The 20721-nt window shown below is 49.8% G+C and overlaps 1 protein-coding gene and 1 long non-coding RNA gene across 10 annotated transcripts; both read left to right on the top strand.

The window, feature by feature from the left end:
• Positions 1-279: 279 nt before the first annotated feature.
• On the top strand, positions 280-19845 carry LAS1L (LAS1 like ribosome biogenesis factor). Of its 9 annotated transcripts, none has more exons than XM_034649164.1 (15): positions 280-601; positions 1336-1461; positions 2446-2515; positions 3324-3405; positions 4229-4513; positions 4806-4852; positions 5709-5818; positions 6615-6704; positions 7574-7659; positions 8381-8587; positions 8941-9088; positions 14122-14612; positions 17428-17575; positions 18071-18273; positions 19485-19623. In XM_034649164.1, the coding sequence occupies exons 1-14, from the start codon at positions 411-413 to the stop codon at positions 18258-18260; spliced, it is 2271 nt and encodes a 756-aa protein (XP_034505055.1). In that variant the 5' UTR covers positions 280-410; the 3' UTR covers positions 18261-18273; positions 19485-19623. The 9 variants fall into 9 exon arrangements, with proteins under 9 accessions (XP_034505055.1, XP_034505058.1, XP_019648825.1 ...); XM_019793266.2 differs by having other exon boundaries at positions 281-601; positions 17425-17575; XM_034649167.1 differs by lacking the exon at positions 1336-1461 and having other exon boundaries at positions 17425-17575.
• LOC117797405 lies at positions 9095-11804 on the top strand. The gene is made up of 3 exons (XR_004622341.1): positions 9095-9574; positions 10164-10226; positions 10372-11804. It is a non-coding gene; the product is annotated as an uncharacterized LOC117797405 (long non-coding RNA).
• Positions 19846-20721: the final 876 nt, after the last annotated feature.

The following is a 20721-nucleotide window of genomic DNA, read 5'->3' as shown; positions in this document are numbered from 1 at the left end:
TCCCCCGCCCGCCCAAGGGCGCAAAGTGAAATTCTTCCCACAGTTAGACACAGCCTACTTGGGGTCTGGGACAGAAGTACGTCAGCAACCAGGAAATTAGCGGAACCTTGAGGCTGAACGCTTACAGCCCGCACGGTTGCTTTGAGAAAAGAACACTTCCGGCTGGAGTGGCCTTGCCCCCAATCTGTGGCTAGGTCGGCCCCCACCTCTGTGTTCCGATTTGCCACGTTAACTCAGGGAGGCGGGCTTGCGTCTGGGTCACGCTCTCCCATTGGCTGCTGGCGTAGCGGCGGTTTGGAGTGAGGGTGGTTCGTTGAACTGAAAGCTGTGCGGAGTGCTGCGGCTCAAGGCCTGCAGTGGAGCCCAGTGTCCGGTGGGAATCCGGGGCTGGCCAGGTTAGGTTTCCAGGGATGGATCGCGTGTGGAGTGCGTGGTGCGGGAAGTGCGTCAAAGAGAAAGGGTCGTCGCCACTTTGGGCCCAGCGCATCGTGGTCGCCTGGCTTAGTAGGGCCGAGTGGGATCAGGTGACGGTGTATCTGTTTTGTGACGACCATAAATTGCAGCGGTACGCCCTGAACCGCATCACCGTGTGGAGGAGTAGGTAAGGCTGCAGGCTCAGCCCTCCTGCTTGCGTGCTGATGGCGCCTCACCTCTTCCGTTGTAGGATTCCTCTTATAAGGTCCTAGTGTGCCGTCTTCTAAATGCCTAAGGTCCTTAGGAGTGGCCTGGGCGTTGCCCCTTTCCCAAGAGCCTGGGGGAGAGTCACAGCCAAACTTTTGAACTAATCCCGTGTGCGGAAAGGAAGGGGGTGTGCCGCAACCACCCTCTTTTTTAAATCTTCGAGCTTTAACCCTTACCTTCTTCTGTCTTGGGGAGGGTGCCGAAGGGACCAGTGTGGCCGAGCTAGGGTTTAAGGAGTAGGTTAACACCCTAGGGTGGATTTCCGAGTCGAATTGGGCTGGGGGGGGGCGGTGCTTCTAGCAAAAGCATGTTTGAATGGGGCACCTCAGTCCAGTTGCTAATATTGAGTTGGGAGCAGACAAAAGAAGTCTTCTCTAGCTGAATGAATCGAAGGTTATAGAATGAAAGAAACAATTGTTGGTTGATTGCCTAGCAGTTATGTGTCCTTTGTAAACCCTAGCCAGCCTCTCACACCCTGTATACAATTGGATCCCAGGGACATTATCCTCCCTCTTCCCACTTTCTTGATTTGTGTCTAGTTATGCGCTGGACCCAGTTATGTAATTGGAATAACTTACAAAGATTAGGTTCTGAGGTGGAGGGTGGACCAGGATTAAGGGCCCTTTATGATGGTGCCGGACTGTGGCCCTTTAGGTTAGGCAACGAACTCCCCCTGGCAGTGGCTTCTACTGCTGACCTGGTACGCTGTAAGCTCATGGATGTAACTGGTGGCTTGGGCCCTGATGAACTTAGACTGCTCTATGGCATGGCGTTGGTCAGGTAAGAACTACATGGGTAGGGGCGGGGGTGGGTTGAGAGATGGGTGGGGGTAGCACTTGATAAGCAAAGCTTGGCTTTAGTTGCTACCTGAAGCAAAAAGCCCCATGTGTCCCTCTGTATGGGTCACCCGTGATTGTTTGACTTGACAGCTTTTGGTACCCCCTGTCAATGTACATTCCTTTTTTTTTTTTTTTTTTTTTTTTTCTTCCTGAGAGCCTTCTCTCTTCCATTTTCCTTCTCTTTCTGGAATGTGGGGTGGGGGTGATTTACACCAAGTGATCTTAGTGAATCTCTTCCAGCTGATAATTTGATTTTTTTTCCTTCCCCTTTAACTCTTTTACCCAGAAGAACTTTTCTGAATGGTCTGATGTCCTTGGCCATGATTTAATGTGGATTTTTCAGCCCTTCTCCCATCTCTGCCAAGCACCATCATTTCCCCCTTCTGTCCTTGAACACTGAAATGTTGCTGAGTTGAAGTGGACACATGGTCTGGGAGTTCCTGATTAACACAGTGATTTAGAGTGGTTCTAACTGTTTCATACACATCAGGAAAAAGACTGCCGCTGAATTTTCTCATTTGTCAAAATTTGCCCATCTCTTACTGTTAACTTTGTGTGCCTCGAGGTCCTCCCTAGCTCTTCTTACCTTCTCCATCATTTAGGTGGGCTCCCCATATCATTTGATGTAGTCTTTTGTTTTAGCATTTATAACATGATCTAGCGCAGTATGTTTTATTATGTCGTGATTAATTATCCTAGACTGACCTCTTCAAGGCCAGAGCAATGTCTTCTTCATCTGTATGGCTTCAGTACAGGACAGACATCCCTGTGCTGGCTGATGACAATCATAAGAAGAGGACAGAACAGTTTGTGGAAAGGTTGTAGAAATGCAGAGTGTCAGTAACTCAGGAAGGTGTTTTGAAGCCCCACTGGTTTGAGTAAAACAGTTCCTTGGGCTATGCCACTTATTTCTTCCCAACCCCAGGTTTGTGAATCTTATCTCAGAGAGGAGGACAAAGTTTGTCAAGCTCCCTCTCAAGTTCCTGGCTCAGGAGGTATGTATGACAAAATGGCCTTGCTCAATTCTCTCTCCCCAGGAGGGCTCACTAAATGGGGCATGGGGTGATATGGGCACACAGTCAGACTAGCTCATCCCACCACTACCAGCCAAGCCCAGCAAGAACCCCAGAACCTCAGCCTCCAGTTTGAAAGAAGCAGACTTGCTCCCTTGCTCATGGCTGCTATCTTCAGTGGCTTGGCCTGTGCAGCTTGTTGGGAGTGGGCCAGTGAAGCTGAGGCACTGGAATGCTCCACTGGGTGAGGACAGGAAAGAGGTGGCAGTCACAGCACCTGCCTTCTGGGAGCTGACAGTCTGAGGGAGGAGACAAGCTCAGCCAAGCAGCATGAAAATGCCTGACATTCCTGCCCTGAGTGAGTACTGAAGTATGTAGAAGCCCAGAGGGCAGACAGATTCTCAGCCATCAAGAGAAGCTTCCTGAGAAAGGGTGTGGGAGGGAGGGAGGAAGTATAAAGGGTACCCAGGGATTGGGACTCACAGACGGCAGGGGAAGGCTGGAGGTGATCGTTAATGCTCATTCACAGGATATCTTTGTTGGAAGAGGGTGGTTGGTGGTTGGAGGAGGTAGTTACCTTTTCTGATTTTCAAGATCACCTCCACAGAGCAGTAAAAAGAATAAGAAGACTTTGTTTCTAATCTTGGCTCTGCCATTAAAACTGGAACCTCCCCAGGATCTCAGTATTTTTATCTGTAAACTGTGGATAGGCCAGGCTAATTCATTTCTGTGGTCCCTTCCAGCTTTAATATTTTCTAATTTCTGTACTCACACCATTCCTCACAATCAGGTAAACATCCCGGATTGGATTGTTGAACTTCGCCATGAGTTGACCCACAAGAAAATGCCCCATATAAATGACTGCCGCAGAGGTGAGTCTTCGGGGAATATACCTATCATAGTTAAGCCCAGGGGCCTTGGCTGGGTGGCACTGTGGGGAGAGGGAGAGAAAGGAGAATCTCTAACTGGTGTCGGAGCCAGAAGTAGGGTGAGGCAAGTGAGGTACTTGTCTTGGGCACAAACTTTAAGGGGGTGTCAGAAGCTCAGTAATCAAGATAAATAACATTTTGATGTGGAAAACCCACAATGACAAAATTTTAAATACAGGATTATTATTAGTGATTTCTCCTTTTGCTTCAGACTCCAATATGGCTTGGCAGGACACTGTTCTGATCCTTTTTTGATATCTTGATTACTGCATTTATTGACATCCCCTTAAATTTCATACCTAAAGAGGTGAATGGGGGACAGGTTGAGAGGTGTGAGCCCTCAAGTGTCATGAACCCAGGAATTCTTTAGACACCCCATCCCAATTGATTCAGCCTAGTCACTTCATGTTGGGGAAACTAAGATCTAGAAAAGGGAAGAGACTCAGCCAAGGCCATGTAACTAGCTAGTGGCCTGGGTCCTTATTCTTCACTTGCCAGCCCTTTGTCATTTTTGGCATCCCATCTCTAATACTGGTATTAGTTTCTTCTAGGAAAGGTGCTGGTGAGCAGAAGAAAGCAAAGAACAGGGAGATAACCCAGAGCAAGAGGGGCGACTTCTAGATATTTGAGATTTGTGCCTTCTAGGAGCCAAGCCTCTTCCCTGGGGTCTTCCCAAAATGCTTATAAGAGGAGGCTAGGGGCCTGCTAGGAGCTGTTTGCTTATGGCTACTCCTGTGACACTGCCTGCCTTCCTCCCCTCCTTTAGGCTGTTATTTTGTTCTGGATTGGCTCCAGAAGACCTACTGGTGCCGCCAGCTGGAGAACAGCCTGAGAGAGACCTGGGAGCTGGAGGAGGATAGGGAAGAGACAGATGAAGAAGATCAAGAGGAAGATAAAAATATTGTTGTTGATGACATCACAGAACAGAGACCAGAGCCTAAGGATAAAGGGAAAGGTGCAGAACTGGATATCAGGGTTGATGGACAAAGTGAAGGCAACAAAGAGGTTGATTCACATTTGGAAAAGGCTCTGAGGCATAAAGAGCTGTATGGTAGGTGTCCTTGGGTCGGGGGAGGGGCATGGAGGGGCCCATGAGTCTGGAAGACTCAGACTTAAGTTTAACACTGGTTATTTTCCTGGTTCAGCATTTCCTCTGGGGTTGTGGTGAGTTTTAGCTGAAAACAGTTACTGTCACAAACCATTTCCCTTGAGCCCTGTGAAGTAGGAGAAGCAAGAATTCTAATTCTCAATTTACAACTCAAGAAATGAGGTGAGAGGGGCTTGGAATCCCATGAGGAGCAGAGGGCGGGGTTTCCCTATCTGTTTCCATATTCTGTTTTCAGAAAGAGCCCGAGAACTGCTGGTGTCATACGAAGAGGAGCAGTTTAAGGTAAGAAAGTGCCCTTGACTTAGTGTGTTTTCAGTTGCCCCAGCCATTTCTTCCCTTTTGCCAGCTTCCAGAGAAAACTCCCGAGGAGTTTGAAAGAAAAGTGGCAGAGCTTGAGGGAACTTATCAGAAAGAGAGGGGGGAACTAGGAAGGAGACGAGAAGCAGAATCCAGTTGGCTGATCCTCCACACCGATGGAAGAGAGCAGATGATGGAAGTCTGTGGATAATCTGCCCCACTGGGTGGTAGGGAACAACTGGGCATAGGTGGTTGCATAGTCCTGTAATACTGCAGCTGATAAGCAGATGGCACCCGGGAACTTTCCTAGATCAGGTGAGCTTGAGGGATGCTATTTTAGCAGGAAGGGAGGTAGCCTAGAAACCATTCAGCTTGACTCTTTCTTTTCACAGATGAAGACATAAAATTGAAGCCACAGATGAGTAAAGGGACTAGCCCCAGGTCACATATGCAATCAGTGATAGAAACAGAATGCGAATCTCGGTCTCCTGATTCCCTTTCTTCCATAACCCATCTCTTCCCCTCATTCCTGGGCCCAATGGTCTCTGGCCCAATTCCAACAAAATGCCCTCACTGAACATCTCAGTAGTAGAGTATCTGGTGGTTGGGAGCCACAGGGAAGTCAGGGTGGGGAGGGAGGAAGAAGAAGAGAAGAAAGTCTGGCATTTGAAGGTCAGGATATTTTAAAATGCGGGGCCAGGAGGGGAGTTGTGGGACCTGCATGCCCTTCCCTAGCCCATGAAGGGAGGTGCTGAGAGGTCCTATGGGAAGGTATCCTTGAAGGGTGGGAGAGGGTTGCTTGGCTGAATCAGGCTTCTGAAGGTAACTTCTTTGCTGGCAGGTTCTGGAGAAATTTAGGCATTTGCCTCAGGCTGTTAAGGCTTGGAACAACCTGTCTCCACCTGTGGAAGGCATCCTGGCAGAGCTCAAGGCCATTACATGTGAGAACAGGTGTGTAACTAGGTTATCGGGCTGTCTGCTCTAGCAGCCTCACTGAAATAGGATTCCATATGTCAGCTTGCCAACCTCTGCTGTAAGGAAATCTTAGGGATAATCCTGATCCCCTGTGGGGTGACCCGAATTCTGCATGACCCTGTTCCCTGGCCCTGCCAGCTGCCAGGTGGGAATTGCCTACTCTGAATCACTAAAACAGCCAGAGACAGGAATGTCTACTGTCATCAGTCCCCTGGCCAGCTTTGTTCCTCTCTGTCCAGCGGTATGTGGAGCTCTGGGCAAGTAGGAAAAGCCCTTCATCCTTACCACTTCACTGGCTAGCCCTTGTCCAAGTTTGAGGTAAAAGGTATGGTGAGCACTGCTGATCTTTTGAACTACAAGTGGGGAGTAACCGTGCCCCTTGGATAGTCATGGTTGGGGGAACAAAGGAGAGGCTTTCCCAGAGTCTGGCTCTTTGAAAGAGTGAGTCCCTCCCTGCCCAGTGTGGCCATGAGCCTTCTTCCCGCCCCCCACCCTCCAAATAGTGCTCAGTTCAGTCTAGTGCAGACAGTATCTATCCATTCCTATCTTCCCTAGCTCTTGGGTCTTGCTACCTAAATTGAGCTGGAAAGGGCTTTGAGGAACCTTCCACTAAACCTATAGAGGCACTGCTAGACCTTCCAAACTAGGAAGAGGTTGGAGGGAATCTGGGATGGAGCAGAGTATTAGGAAGGTTGTATAGGTGGCTGGGTGGGCCTGGATGGGAGCCTACAGTGCAGGTTGGGATTGCCTCTTGAGTCTTCTTCGTTCCCAGGATACTGCTAGTTCCGAAGATGTTTTTATCAGTGTCTGCCCATCCTAGGCTTCTTGGCACCCTTCAGCAAAGGCCACCTCAACAGCTAGGGTAACTATCCCTGTACCTCTGTACAGTAGTGTCTGCCCGGTTATGCGGAGCAGGCAGCTGGCTGTTTTAAGTGCTCTTCCTGGATGCTGACCTGAAGAGATGGGAGATGGATGGAAGGACAACTCTTTCCACCTCAAACCTGGTGGAGGGAGGGATCTAAGCATGATAGCATGATCTGACAATGCCTCTGGCCATTGAGACACCTTGGGAGCTCATGTTCCCTCTCTAGGCCTGGTCAGCTAGGTGAGCCTCTTTTGGAGAGAACTGCTAGATCTGGTAAAGTCAGCTGGCTGTTGTTTCAGTTTGAGCTACATGGGGTGAGGGATTACCCCTATAGCCTATGCTTTCAACCCCTGTAACTTAATTCTGGGTTCTTGGGTCCCTAGGAATAAGGATTATATTTGCTCCAGCAGTTGAGTCCCCAAAGTTTCTGCTTCTAGGATTTGAAAGAGGGTAACTGGGGAGAAGGGGAGGGGTAAGAGACTGGAAGACTGTCAAGCAAAAAGACTGAGTAGTAGCAAAAGTCTAAAAGCCCTTGACCCTGTGTCCCTAGGCATTACCCCCTCTGTGGGCCTGGGACCTTTCTCCGTCTGTGCTTTCAGGATTGTTCAGCCACTACCGCCCTGATTATGGGCCTTAGATCAGCATGTGCTTGGTAAATGCTTGTTCAGAACCCACTTATTCCAGTCTCTGGCCCAGCCTCTGCCCCAGAAGGCTGAGGCATGAGATCCAACTGTCAGCTGCCTTCGTTTCCTGTGCTGCTTTGCTCACTTGAGCCAGAGGCATAAGCTGTCTTAGGAGTGGGTAAGGAAATAGAAGAGGGTCTTCTGTCTGCTCACTTGGCTTAATTAAGTGTCCTCTTGCTCCAGGGAGGCTGTGTTGGATGCTTTTCTGGATGATGGCTTTCTCATCCCCACATTTGAGCAGTTGGCAGCTTTGCAGATAGACTATGAAGGTATGGTCCTGGGGGCTCACTTCAGTCTTAGAGTACTGTGCTTCCTGGGCAAGAACACCAGGGGTCGGCTGGGTGGCCCAGGACAGGGAGGCAAGGGTGGTTTCCTGCCATTCCATAGCCTCTGGAAGCCTGTCTCAGCTGAGCAGAACAGGTAGCCTCACTGTTACTCAGTTGTTGGGCTGTTCTTAGGTGGCCTGGAATTGGGTGGGCTGGGGTGGGATGGGATGGGCTGGGGTGTGGGGGAGTCTTAATGCCATTATTTGCTATGTTAATTATGATTTAGCCACTTACTAGAGAGCTAGAACAGCAGAACTGGAAGGGCCTTGTGAGGTCATCTAGTTCAACATCCTCATGTTACAGATGGGCAGACTGAGGTCCAGAGAGGGGAAGGTACTGACCCAAAGTTAAGCAGTGAGTTATTGACAAAGCTGAAGCTAGAACCAAAGCTTTTTTTTTTTAATACTTTGTTTTGAGTCATTTGGTTATCAGATACTAACTCATTTCTCTCCTTGCTGTTCTGCTCTTCTCTTTCTGTTCTGTGGTGGCAACTCTGTTGTTGGTGGGCCCCCCTCCTTCTCTCTCTCTTGCTTCCCCTTCCTCCCCACCTTCTCTTCCCCTTTCCTTTTCTTCTTTCCTCCCTCTCTTTTTCCCTTTCCTCCCTCCTTGTCTTCCATGGGCCCCTGCCTCCCCTTTCCATCAACCTGTATCCCTCACAAACCAGAAAACGTGGACCTGAGTGACATCCTGGTGCCAAAGCCATTCTCTCAATTCTGGCAGCCTCTGCTCAGGGGCCTGCACTCCCAGACCTTCACGCAGGCCCTGCTGGAGAGGATGTTCTCCGAGCTGCCAGCTTTGGGGGACAGCGGGATCCGGCCCACCTACATCCTCAGATGGACCATTGAACTGATTGTGGCTAACACCAAGTCTGGTGAGGGAGACTAGCCCTGGCCCCGGGGCTAACACAGCCCAGGCAGGAGCATCTGCCACTGTCCTCAGCTCTCAGCTGAGTAGCTCCAGGCGGCCATGTCCCTTGTTAAAGGTTTAGGCTTGCCTAGGAGGGCCCCACAGCAGCAGTGGACAAATCTTCCATCTTTTTTTTTTTTTTTCCTCAGAGCCAAGTGAACTGGTCTGGGATAAAAGGGCCTAAATGCTTGAGCCATTGGGAGGTATAGAGTGGGGAGTCTGGAGGAGTGGGGAGGGACAGAGCCAAGCTTTTAAAGGTACAAGGTTGGGTGGGAGGCTTATTCTTTCCTTCTCCTCAGACCCTCTCTTCTCTGTCAGGACGGAATGCCCGCCGATTCTCTGCAAGCCAGTGGGAAGCGAGAAGGAGCTGGAGGCTATTCAACTGCTCTGCCTTCCTTGACTGGCCCCGGGTGGTTGAGTCCTGCTTGGGCTCACCTTGCTGGGCCAGCTCCCAACTCCTTCAGCTGTAAGTCTCTTGAATTCCGTCCGGTAAGAGGGTGAGGCTCCACAGGCCTCAGGGCCACACGGTCCTAGAGTGGCAGAGTTGGGCCTTTGCAAGGACTCTGAGTCCCATTCCCCTCCTACTAACAGATGGGAGAATTGAGTCCCAGATAGCGGAGGGGTAGGGAATTCTTGCCTAAGATCGCACAGCTCAAGACCTGGCTCAACTGAGTCCAGTATGAGAATGATTGAGACAATTCCCTCCCACCCCCAGAGTGCTTAGCACAGTAGCCTGTACAAAGTAAGTGCACAATAAATGGTAGCTGCTGTTTATTATTAAACCCAGTCTTCTGACTCTGAGCCCAGTGCTGTCTCCTTTGTTATCCTCCCAAAGTGTACCTCTCCTAGGTGCTCATCAGCCTTCAGTGACTTCCTGTTGCCATTCTGATGAAGTCTAAGCTTCTTGGCCTGACATTCAAAGATCCTTCTGATTCTGTCCCAGCCTATCATGGTAACCATACCTCCTGTGATTCCCCTTTACCCAGTCTACCCTGGGTGCTGTGGTCAAACTGAATATTGCACTGGTTCCTGTAAATACCTGCAGTTGTCTCCCTTTCCTTTTCTCTGTCATATTCTGACCTCGAGCCACTTCCCTCATACTCATGGAAGCCTTTAGCACGCAGTTCGTTCCTGCTTTCTGGAGCAGTATCTGTTTCATCTGAGTGATCCATCTGACACTCTTCACCTCCTCCACTCCAGTGACCTTCATTTTCCACTACACCCTGCAACCTATTTTCATCATTCAGAGCTGCTCCACCTCTGAAACCTGACATCCCAGCATCCCACTCAGTGACCATAACCTCTTGTCCTTCCATTTCTCACCCTTGCATCCCATGATGTTAGCTCTTTGCCTGCATCCAGACCTCCATCCCTCCATTTCCTGTCTCCCTCAACCTTGCTTCCTCTCCATCCTGTCTATGGTTGATCACTTCAGCCACTCACCGTCAGGACTGTCAGCTCTGCCCATCCTTTGGTGTTTCTGACTTGCAAACCCCTGAGCTGGGATTGATCCTCCCCACTCTGCTTCCCCCACTCCTCAGCCCGGGTAGCTGAGCTCTGCTGGAGAAAACCACATAGCACTGCGGATTGCTGCCACTATGGAGGTATGATTTTTCATCTCAGGCAGGCCTCAGTTCTGCTTGTCTGAATGTTTTACTTGTTTTCTGCCCACTGTCTCTTGTGTTTCCTGACTGTTCTAAGCCCTGACCACTCACCTCAAGCCCCTCCCCCTCTCCCATTTCACCCTAGCTTCCTCGAGCATCCAGCAGGGCCCCCTTGACCTGAGGTGCAGCCCTCGTGAACCGATCTGCAGCTACACTCAACCATCTCGCCAGTCTCAGGATGAGGTGGCCTTGCCCCGCTTCAAAGCCTGCTCCTCCACCTGTGCTCTGGAGCCACGTCTGCCAGCATCACTGGGTCCTCGACCCTGCCTCTCACTTGCTCTCCTGGCTCTTGCTCTTCAACTTATGAATGTGTCTCAGTTTTTTTCATCTTAAAATAACAGTAACATTAGCAAAATCTCCTTTGACCCAGCATCCCTATGGTGGGTAATCAGCAGTGTATCAATCCCCCCCTCCACCACCATCAGAACATCTCAAAAGAGTAGTCTACACTCAGCAGTCTTGATTTCCTCACTATCGTCTTAATTCCTCAACCTGTTGCAATTTGGCATTTACCCCGAAAACTGCTTTGACCTCCTAATTAACCAAATCCAGTGAGCTCTTGTCCATTGCTGTGTCTGCTGCATTAATGGCTATTTACTACTCTCTCCTTTCAGTGCCTGGGCTTTTTTCCCCAGTTCCTATAAAGTGCCAAGGCCCAAATCTCTTTATCTATCCCAGGCTTCTCCCCCAAGATTCAGCCTCCTGTATTTGATTATATGTCAGACATCTCCCCACGGATGGCCGACAGTTACTTTACTGTGACCAGAAGAGAATTGGTCATCTTACTCTCAACCCCAATCCCAAAGTGATCTCCTCTTTTGCTCCCTATCTCTCTTGGTGGTATCACTATCTATGCTATTACGTTGACTCTCAAGCACCTCCCAAATCTGAGATTTTGTGTTGCCATGTATACTTCCCATAGTGTCTCCTTCCCTCTATCAGACTTAAGTTTTTCAAAGGTAAGAGCTCTGTATTAGCCATCTGTGCCCTAAACCACCACACAAATCCAGGCCCTAAACAGACCTCAGTAAACATCGTTGAACCAGAGTGTAGTGCTCTCTTTGGTGGGAGCTAAATTTGTGCTTGGGGACTGAATGAAGTGGGAGTCTAGATGCCAAGACCCTCTTAGTCCCCTGATCCCTCCATAGAGTCGGAAAGTCATTCTTGAACCCTAATGGAATTTAGGGCACGGTAGTAGTTTATAAGAGAAAAAAATATAGCTTTGTAGACAAAGTAAGCCAGGGCAAGAACTCCAGGACATGGAACTGAACCAAACAGCCAAATATCCAGATGTGTATGCTCTAGACTAGAAGTGATATGGATGGGTGGGTAACTGGGAGGAGAACCAAAAGACTTGGAGGGGTTAGGAAAGCATGATAGGTCATTTGAGCAATTCCAGGAGGAGAATAAACGATGTTTCAAAGTCTAGAAAGACCATGGTGTGTGAATGTAATGGGGGGAGGGAGTGAAAAGAGCAGCATGGAGAGGTTTGGATAGGTGGCCTTCAAGGTACTTTCCAATCCTAAGTGCTTGCAGAGTGGAAGCTGCTGGTCTTGGAGAAGTCTGGACCACAGAGATCTCCCAATCCAAGCATACCAGAGGGATGCGACACATGCCAGCAGTAGCAGCGGCTAACTTGGGTACGACTCCTTGTGCACAGATTCTGCTTTTCCCAGATACTCAGTGAATCTAGAGTCCTAATCACCCCATTACACAGATTGAGACACAGGATTATCCTAGGTATTTTGCTGTTAGTCAGTGGTAAGTCTGCAAGTCAGAGCTGGAGCCAGAATCCAGGTACCCTGGTCTTAGTCCTGTGTTCTTTCTATAATGTTCCATTAGATTGCATGGTTGTGAAAAGCATGTGTTATTAGGCATATAGAGAACCTGGCTTTGTTTTCTGCAGAAGAAAAAATAAAAGATACCACTGGCAGTTAACTGTCTCAGGCATGGTGCTGTGCTTTTTGTAGAAGTAATTTCATTTGACACAGCAGTCTTTGGTGGTGGGAGTATTATATCCTTATTTGATAAGAAAGACATTGAGGTGCTAAGGAGTGAAGTGATTTATCCAAAAGTCACACAATTTGTTGATGGTGGCACAGGGATTTGGGACCAGGTTTTATGAGTCCAAAGTCCACATTCTTTCCACAACCTGACCTGTGACCAGACAAACCGTAGGAGAGAGATGCATTTTAAGATTCGTATCACCCCTACACCTCAGTGGTCACACAAGACAGCTTGAGGTAGCGAGTGGGTAATAATAAACAGTGGTGATACAGCATCTTGCCAATATCAAGTGCCTGGGAATATTTATTATTAATCATACTAATGGCCCACAGTGAGAGGGAAGAGCTTCTCTCTGGCTTTTCCTCCAAGAAGGCTAGAAACTTTTCAAGAGCTTTCCCCCAGCCAGCCAGCCAGTATTAATTCAGTTTGAGCCAGTGTCCTCTTGGAATATGAAATTAGCCCTGCAGAAGGGGTCTCCCAATAGAGTCACTAGCCCCTGGCCCTACCCCTGCCCCCACCATGACCAGAGACTATGTGTGGCCAGATAGCCTGCCAAGCATATGGCGACCTCCATGAACAACTCACAGTGCAGTTCACAACTCAATACACCTAGAAGGGAGCTATTTGTCCACTCCCCCAGATTCCTGGTTTTATATGAGACTCTGGAAGGGGTGTTCACCCTCTTCCTCCCTAGGAACTCTCCTCCCTATTGGCTCTATGTCTGTTGCTGGTTTTGCTGTTAGTGCCGTCCTTCATGTGCACACTGTCATCATCTTTAACTCCTTTCTGCTTGACCCCTACCATCCGGTCACCAAGCCCTGCTCTCTGTCTTTCACAGTTTCTCTCCCCCTCATCTCCACTGTCAGTGCCCTCTGTCAACCCTCACCTGCTTTCTGGTCTCCCTGCCTCCAGGCTGCCCCATCCACTCCATCCTCCACGTGGCCATCCTCCACATGTGCACCATGGTGATCTTCAGAAATGCAGCCATCACCTGTGCTTAGAGTTGTCAGGTGACCCCCCCTCTGCCCAACACACACACATAACCTTTGCAGCCTTCTCTTCCTCCCACAGCTCCCCAGCACAGCCTTTCTCCTGGAGCCAGGCTACTCCCACTACATGTACCCGGTATAGTGTGCTCACTCTTGTCTCTGCACAAAGCCCTCCCTTGATCTCTCCTGCCCTCCTTGTACTCTCTGCCTCTCCCCAGCTCCTTTAGTGCCCAAGGACCGCAGTGCTCATCTGGCTTCCCTCCCACATCTTGCTTTGTCTTGTCAACTGCTGTTTTTTTTCCTTCCTCCATTTCAGACTGGGCTAGAGTTGCTCCTGGAAAGGGATCACATTTTGTGTTCCATGCAGAAGGAGCCCAACACACTTCAGGCACATCTTTGGAGCTCAGGACAAATTGCTCAGCTAGGCCCGGGGAAGAGAGGGATTTACCATTCTCATGTCCAGTCCTGTTGGCCTGTTGGCTAATTTGTGTATTTACATAGCATTTAGTACAAAAGAATAGCTATCATTTATTGCATGCCCACTCACTATATGCCAGGCACTGTGCCAGGCATTCTATGTGACCTGTCTTCACTCTTCCCAACAACCTTATAAGTCAGGTGCCGTTATTACCCTTATTTTACTGAGAATAGAAGTGAGTCACAGAGATGAATCACAGAGCTTGTTCAGGGGCCCTGGTCCCATTTCTGTTTGTTCTTCTGCACTGCTTTTAAGAGGCAGGTCTGGAAACTCAGGAAACCAAGTTCAAACCATGGAATATTGGGGTATGAAGTGAGTTGAGATTTTGAATCTTTCTTACCCCATCCTTTCCTTTGCTCAGTGTCTTCAAAGCCATGGGACAGGTCCTGCCAGACGAGGAGCAGGAGAGGCTGCTGCACATCTGTTCCATTTATACCCAGACTGGAGAGAACAGCCTAGTACAGGAGGGCTCAGAGGCCTCCCCCATTGGGAAGTCTCCGTACACACTGGACAGCCTGTATTGGAGCCTCAAACCAGCTGTTTCCTTTGGAATTGAAGGAGAACCCCAGCCGCAGGAGGAGCAGGGCAGCCTTAATGAACTCAAGAAAGATGAAAAGGAGGAGAAAGATCTGGAAGATAGGGTGGAGGAGGAAGAAGAGGAAAATGATGACCAAAAGTGGGAGGAGGAAGATGAAGATGATGAGGAGGAGGAGGAAGAAGAGGAAGAAGAGGAAGATAGAATGGAGGTGGGGCCTTTCTCTACTGGGGAGGAGTCTCCCACGGCTGAGAATGCCAGGCTCCTGGCCCAGAAAAGAGGAGCTTTGCAGGGCTCTCCATGGCAAGTTAGCTCTGGTAAGAAGCCTGATACCCACTTTCCATCACACCAGCCTTCCCTCTCCAGCTGGTTCTAGAGGCTTCCCTCCACCCTAGAGAAGAGATGGAAAGTAGCAGAAGGTGGCCAGTGTGAGGCAACCTGACGTGTAGATGGCACCTGGCTTTCCTCCCCTTTAAGACAGAGTCTGTAAGCTTCCGGGCCCTAACAACTGTCACGCTACTGGCTGCTTCATGCAGAGTGCCCCATGGGGGATGATGTGGGTGTGGGCACTCAGTAGCAAAATACAGAGAGAAAGCAAGAGGTGTGTGGATATGTGTGATTCTGCATGTGTTTTTTGCATGCAGTGATCCAGGAGCAGGGAGGCAAATAATAATGCTTTCTATGTATTATGTGTATGTGTGTGTATAAATGGAGGCTGGGTGGTGATGAGACTTCTCTTTTCTGTTTGTATGAGAAAGAGGGAAACCAGGGATATTAAGTTAGAGGAAGTGGAAGGGAGATCAGCAAAGTGAAAATAAAGGAGTGGTGTGTTTTTAAGTGAGTATACAAGTTAATGAGACAAAGCCTGAAGGGGGAAGAGAAGATTAGATGATAAGAAAGTGGGGGTACACAAGTCTGCTTCTTCTGAGGGATGTGTTTCAAGTGCCTTTGTTTAAGTTAGGGAAAAGGAACTTTAAGGCAGGGAGATCCTGAAGGAACCAATAGTTTGGTGTATGTGTCGGGGTGGGGGCATGTGTGTATGTGTACACACTGGAGGCAGGGGTAGATGTAGGGCACAGCCAGTATGATGAAACCTGAAAGAGGGAAGGAAAACAGCTGGGATTGGGTATGGTGTAGGGTGGGCATGGTAGGGAACAATAGGGAGAGAGAGGGGAGGTAGCAAAGGAACTTAAGGGTAAAGGTAGAGCCTTTGCCCTTGTGTGGACTTGTGTGTGGAAGGGCTGGGGCATAAAGGTGCTAGGTGTGAGGGAGCACCTTTATGTCTGTGTGTGGTCCTGTATGTGCTGGACATAACCAAAGCCTAGTGGCAGAGAAGTCTCTTAGGGCAGGGAGGGCTATGTTTGGGGTCTTTGTAAATATTGACTGGGAGGGGCATTGATACAGGCAGAATTGTATGTGTGAGAGAGTAGGGGCTGTGAAAGAAGTCATTGTGAAGTGGACACTATGCATCTGTGCGTAGTTGCACACATGTTTTTGGAAGAAGAGGCAGGGTCACTGAGACCTTTGGGAGCCAGGAGGTATGTCTGAGGAGGAGAAGTGGCAATGAGAGGTGGGGGTATATGGAAAAGTGTGAGAACAGGCAGTGAGACAGCCATCCAGAAGTAGCCCATGTGTGCTGTGTTGTCGCTGAGGGACATGTACACAGATGTCAGGCTGGAGAGGGAGGGGCTGTGATACAGACAAACGTTGGGGATGTTAGTGATGGAGAGGGAGGATGGTCAGGTCAGTGACAGACATGGGGGAAGTGGCCCCTGTGTATGAAGGTATCGTTGTATTTATAGGGCAACACAGGGCATTAAGACAGATACAACTTCTTCCTGTAAAAGAATCGGGGTGGGTGGTTCTATGGGTAACGTGAAAAGCTAGTCCAGGCGTGATACTTACCAGAATGCCAGGGGCATTGTGACAAGGAGAATTTTTTGGGTAAGGTACCAGGGAGATGGAGAAGGCCAGAAACTGGATCTACTTGGAGAAAGAAGCTCATGAAAGCTTCACTTGAACCAACATTGGCTGCACTGGTATAAGGATGGGAACGTTCCTCTCTCTAATACTACATCGAGGGTGTTTAAGTGATTGGACAGAGGTGGTGGGGCGTGCCTCATATGGTTCATTCTAACGTGGAATATCTGGGGGGGGATGGGAGAGTAGTTTATGAAAGTGGAAAGGGTAGGGATATTAAAGCCTTTTCTTCTCCCTCTTTCCATTGCTGCTTCTTTGTGGGCATACACATACACAGGGACATGAAGATTTCTTGTATGCCTGTGAATGAGAGGTGTAGGAGGCAGGGAATGAAACTGGGAGCATTCATTGAATGGTGGGTTCAGTCTGTGTGTTTATATACTTAGATGCAGTGGGGAGTGGGATATGCAGTAAGATGGTCCTTCCCTAGATAAGGGATATTCTTTGTGTTTACATCTGAGGGCAATAAGACCTTGCAGGGGCGGGGGGGTACAATACCTCTGAGAGAGAGTCCACCCTGAGGTGGTACATGGGGGTGTGTGTATATCTCTCAAGGCAAGACCACTAAGAAATGGGGCATTCAAACACGTTGGGGGTGGGGGTTGTGTGTAGATGTACAGGAAATCTAGGCCATTCAGATACTCTCAGGTATCTGGGTTTGGGGATGCAGTATGGGAATTCTGGGGCATCCAGACTCTCCAGGATATATGTGTGTGCAGAAATAGCAGAGCAGGTGAAAGGCTGAGGCAGTGATAAGGCCAGGTCTGAAGAAGATATCCTTGTCTGTGTTTATGTTGAGGACATGACTGGCAAGTGGGAGAAGAGCCGAGAGGAACAGATATGTTTGTAGTTGTGTGCATGGCATGTGTGGACTTGGGGGTGGGTTGTGTTGGCAAGTGTGGGTGTGTGTGAACACAGGGAAGGGAAGAAGGGCAATAAAGAGTGAATAGGGGAGTGTGGAAGGGGTGAGGAGTGTGAAGAAAGGAACTCATGAGAAATGTTGCAGACAGGAATGAGGCTGTACTTGTACAGAAATCCCATGCTGAGCGGGCTAATTGAAGTGGGCAGGTAGACCTTGTAGGTAGGCCTGTATACCAGTTTGAGAACTAGCTAATCAGCCCACTCTTGCCTCCTCCCTTTGCTCCACAGAAGATGTACGATGGGATACCTTCCCCTTAGGCCTAATGCCAGGTCAGACTGAGGACCCAGCAGAGCTTATGCTGGAGAATTATGACACCATGTATCTTTTGGACCAGCCTGTGTTAGAGCAGCGGCTGGAACCCCCAACAGGCAAGACTGGGTGAGTGTCAATGGCAGCAGGGTTTCTTACCCCTTTCTTGCCTCCTGCAGGAGGGAGGGAGGGAGGAAGGGAGGGATACAAAGTAGGATGGATGGGGGTGGTAGCTTCCCTCAGTCAGGGCCTAAATGAGGGATGTATAAACTCCAGTGCCTGGTTGCGCCCTTGCCAGGACTCCCAGTCCCTAGTTGGGGGGAGGCATTGAGGTAGCCACACACAGCTGGCTTGGCACCCCTTTCAGATTGCATCCAGTTTGTGTATGTGCGTGAGACAGAGACAGAGAGAGAATGTACGTATGTGTGCACACACATTTTGGGAGGAGAGAGTTTTATAGCTTTCCTTGGATTCTCTAAAGGGTCCACCACTCCCAAAAGGTCAAGAATGGGTGCTGTAATTCAACTTCCTCATGCTTCTGAGGAGAAAACTGAGGACCAAAAAGGGGATGGGATTTGTCCAAAGGTGCACAGAGTAATCAGTAGGCCTCCCCGCACTGTGCAGGCATCTTGGTAGCAAGGCCTGCGCAGGGCTCCATGCTCTCCCTCGAAACTCGCCTCTGGATCACAGGCGTGGGAGCCCTTGGGTCATCAGGGAGCCAGGAACCAAGCAGCCCTTGCTGAGGGGCTCTGCTGGTAACACAAAGGAGCCCATCCAGAGGGCCTGTACATTCCGGAATGCGGGGCCATTGTGACCGGGAGAATCCTGTGAGTACCAGAGAGAGACCTCTGTGGGCCCTTGAAACTGACTCTGTCCCTGTGCTGCCTGTCCACTCCCTGGGAGATGAGCCCCTCTTCCTCTGGACTTTCAAGGAGAGAGCTATAGAACCCAGGGGCCCCAGCAGCTGGCCAGGCCCAAGGCAGTGCTGTGGACTCTGTCCTAGGCCAGGGGGCAGCAGACCTCTTGGAGAGGAGACGAGGCAGCTGGGGAAACCAGGTGGTCTGTAGTTGGGAGTGGGGCCCACATGTCTGAAAGATCTCCTCTCCCCTTGGGTAGGGCTGGCTTGATGAGCGTCAAGGTATCAAGTGTGGGCAGGTGGAGCTGTTAATTCCAGAAGGAAGCTGATCGGTCCAGTTCCCACACCCCCCGTAGTAGGGAGGCTTCCTTTGCTGGAACAGGCATGCCCATCCCTGCACCTGGTCTCAGCTCCACTCCTGACTTGGCTATGTGTCCGGGAGCAAGTCCCTTTTCATCTCTGGGCCTCAGTTCCCTTGTCTGTAAGATGGTGGGTGATGGGAGGGAATGGGACTAGATCATCTCTAAGGGTTTTTTCAGCTGCAGTAGTGTAACCATGGATCTGCCTGAGGGGAAGGATGATGGCTTTGCTCTCAGCTGTCACCCTCATCTACCTGGAAGGACATGCAGGAAGCAGGGGAAGCAAGAATGTTCTGAGCAGCGCCAGGGAGGGGAAGGGCAGTCCTCTCCCTAAAGCAACCTTGCAATCCTGGGATGGGATCTGGGCCTAGCCCTGTAGCCCAGTCCTGGCCTTGGACCCGTTAACCAGCTGTTGGGGGTGGGAGGGATCCAGCCAGGGTCCTCTGGGACCCCAACATCTAGGGCCTTACAGAAAGACCTGTTAAGGTGGCCACTTTCAATATCTTACTGGGATGGGGTGGTACGGGCCCTCCCTCCTGCCTCGACCCAAATAGTTCTGCTTTAATCTGGTTTATATTCTAGGGCTCTGAATAAAGTTTAATTTGAAAAGTTGTGCTCCTTCCCTCCTCCTCTCAACTGGGGGGAAGGCAGAACTACCCCTGGGGCCCATCTGAAGTAGTTTCTGATTTGCTCCATAGTCTTCGTAAAACCAGGCAGGAAGGTGGGCCCTCTCCATAGACACACATCAATCAAGCGCCCTTAACCCTTCTAGAGCCTAAAGCTGCCTCTTTCCATGACTGACTCCTTTCCCCTCTCTCCACAGCACCCTCGGCTTGAGCTGTGGCGCGGGCAGTGACAACTGCAGCAACAGTAGCAACGGCAGCAGCAACTTGGAGGGCCTTCTCTGGAGCCAGGGCCAGCTGCATGGACTCAAAACTGGCCTGCAGCTCTTCTGACGCTCACTCTGGTTCAAGGTGTTAGTCCACCCCTGCCGGGGCAACAGCCCATTCCCTGCCCCTGTTGTCCCCCGGCTCCCGGCCCCCACCAGTGCACCTGATGCTCCATGAAACAACCTGGGAGACAGCCCACATCAGCCGTATCAGCTCAGCTTTCTGCCACAGTGGAATTTGGAATATGTTTTTTTTTTAATTTTGTTTTGAAAAACAATAAACAGGCAACTGTCAGTTTTGGTGTTTGTAAGGTAAGGGAGTATGTGCTGGGGCAGACCAGTGTAGTTCTTGCTTTTTTCTGGGGGACCCAGAGAAGGTGTGATCATAACAGGGCTTTAAGCAGAAGCTTGGTGCTGTGGCCCCTTGGGCCCACTGCCCCTAATTGTTTTCACCATCAGGCCCCACTCATACTTTCTTCCTGATTTGAACCATTTTCATTCCTCTCAGCTGTGGAATGGGGCTAGCTCACTTGGAAGCATCAGGCTCCAGAAGAGAGATACTGCTGTAGAACCCAGCCAGCATCAGGGGAATCTGCTTGGAACCTCCCTGACAGTGGGAGGACCTAGGCCTTCCTGATGTTACCTAGCAGGCTTTTGGCTCATTTCCTTGCTTACCCTCACTGGGCACTAAACAGCAATTGAAAACCAAAAAGAAACCTTTGTTCTTTTTCCACTCCTTTGGCCTAGGAAAGATAGAGTGGACTTTACTGTGGTAGGCACTGAAGCTAGAGAAATCTTACAGACTGACCTAGAGCTCCTTCTCTATGGTCACCCAATTCCGTCAGACATTCAAGAGTGCCTACTCTGCCAGCTCTGAGCTGCCAAGAGACAGGGATGAATAGATTATGTTCCCAACCCACAGAGCCCTTTGCTGGGTGAGAAAAGACAAAGTCACCAGTCATAACCTGAAGCTCTGCAGAGGGAGCTCTAAGGGAGCTCTGCTGTGCCACAAGTTCTTTGTTTTTCTCAGGGTTATATTTTCAGGGTGGAGGTTGATTGAGGTTAAGTCTGGCTACAGTATTACCCATCCTCCGGGGAGAGTGATAGCTGAGCAAGAGAGTGGGCATCTGTGTAGGGCCAAGTTGGCCCCAGACAAGGGGAAGCAAGGGAC

This window comes from Ailuropoda melanoleuca, chromosome X, assembly GCF_002007445.2.
Source record: "Ailuropoda melanoleuca isolate Jingjing chromosome X, ASM200744v2, whole genome shotgun sequence".
Taxonomy (NCBI): domain Eukaryota; kingdom Metazoa; phylum Chordata; class Mammalia; order Carnivora; family Ursidae; genus Ailuropoda; species Ailuropoda melanoleuca.
This window is presented reverse-complemented; position numbering and strand designations above follow the sequence as displayed.

Excerpts from the sequence above, each read along its gene's own strand:
- LAS1L (XM_019793266.2), top strand. The coding sequence starts at position 411 with ATGGATCGCGTGTGGAGTGCGTGGTGCGGGAAGTGCGTCAAAGAGAAA. Across the intron at positions 8,588-8,940 it reads TGTGGCTAACACCAAGTCTG|GACGGAATGCCCGCCGATTC; the intron begins GTGAGGGAGACT and ends CTTCTCTGTCAG. Across the intron at positions 17,576-18,070 it reads CCCCCAACAGGCAAGACTGG|GCATCTTGGTAGCAAGGCCT; the intron begins GTGAGTGTCAAT and ends CGCACTGTGCAG.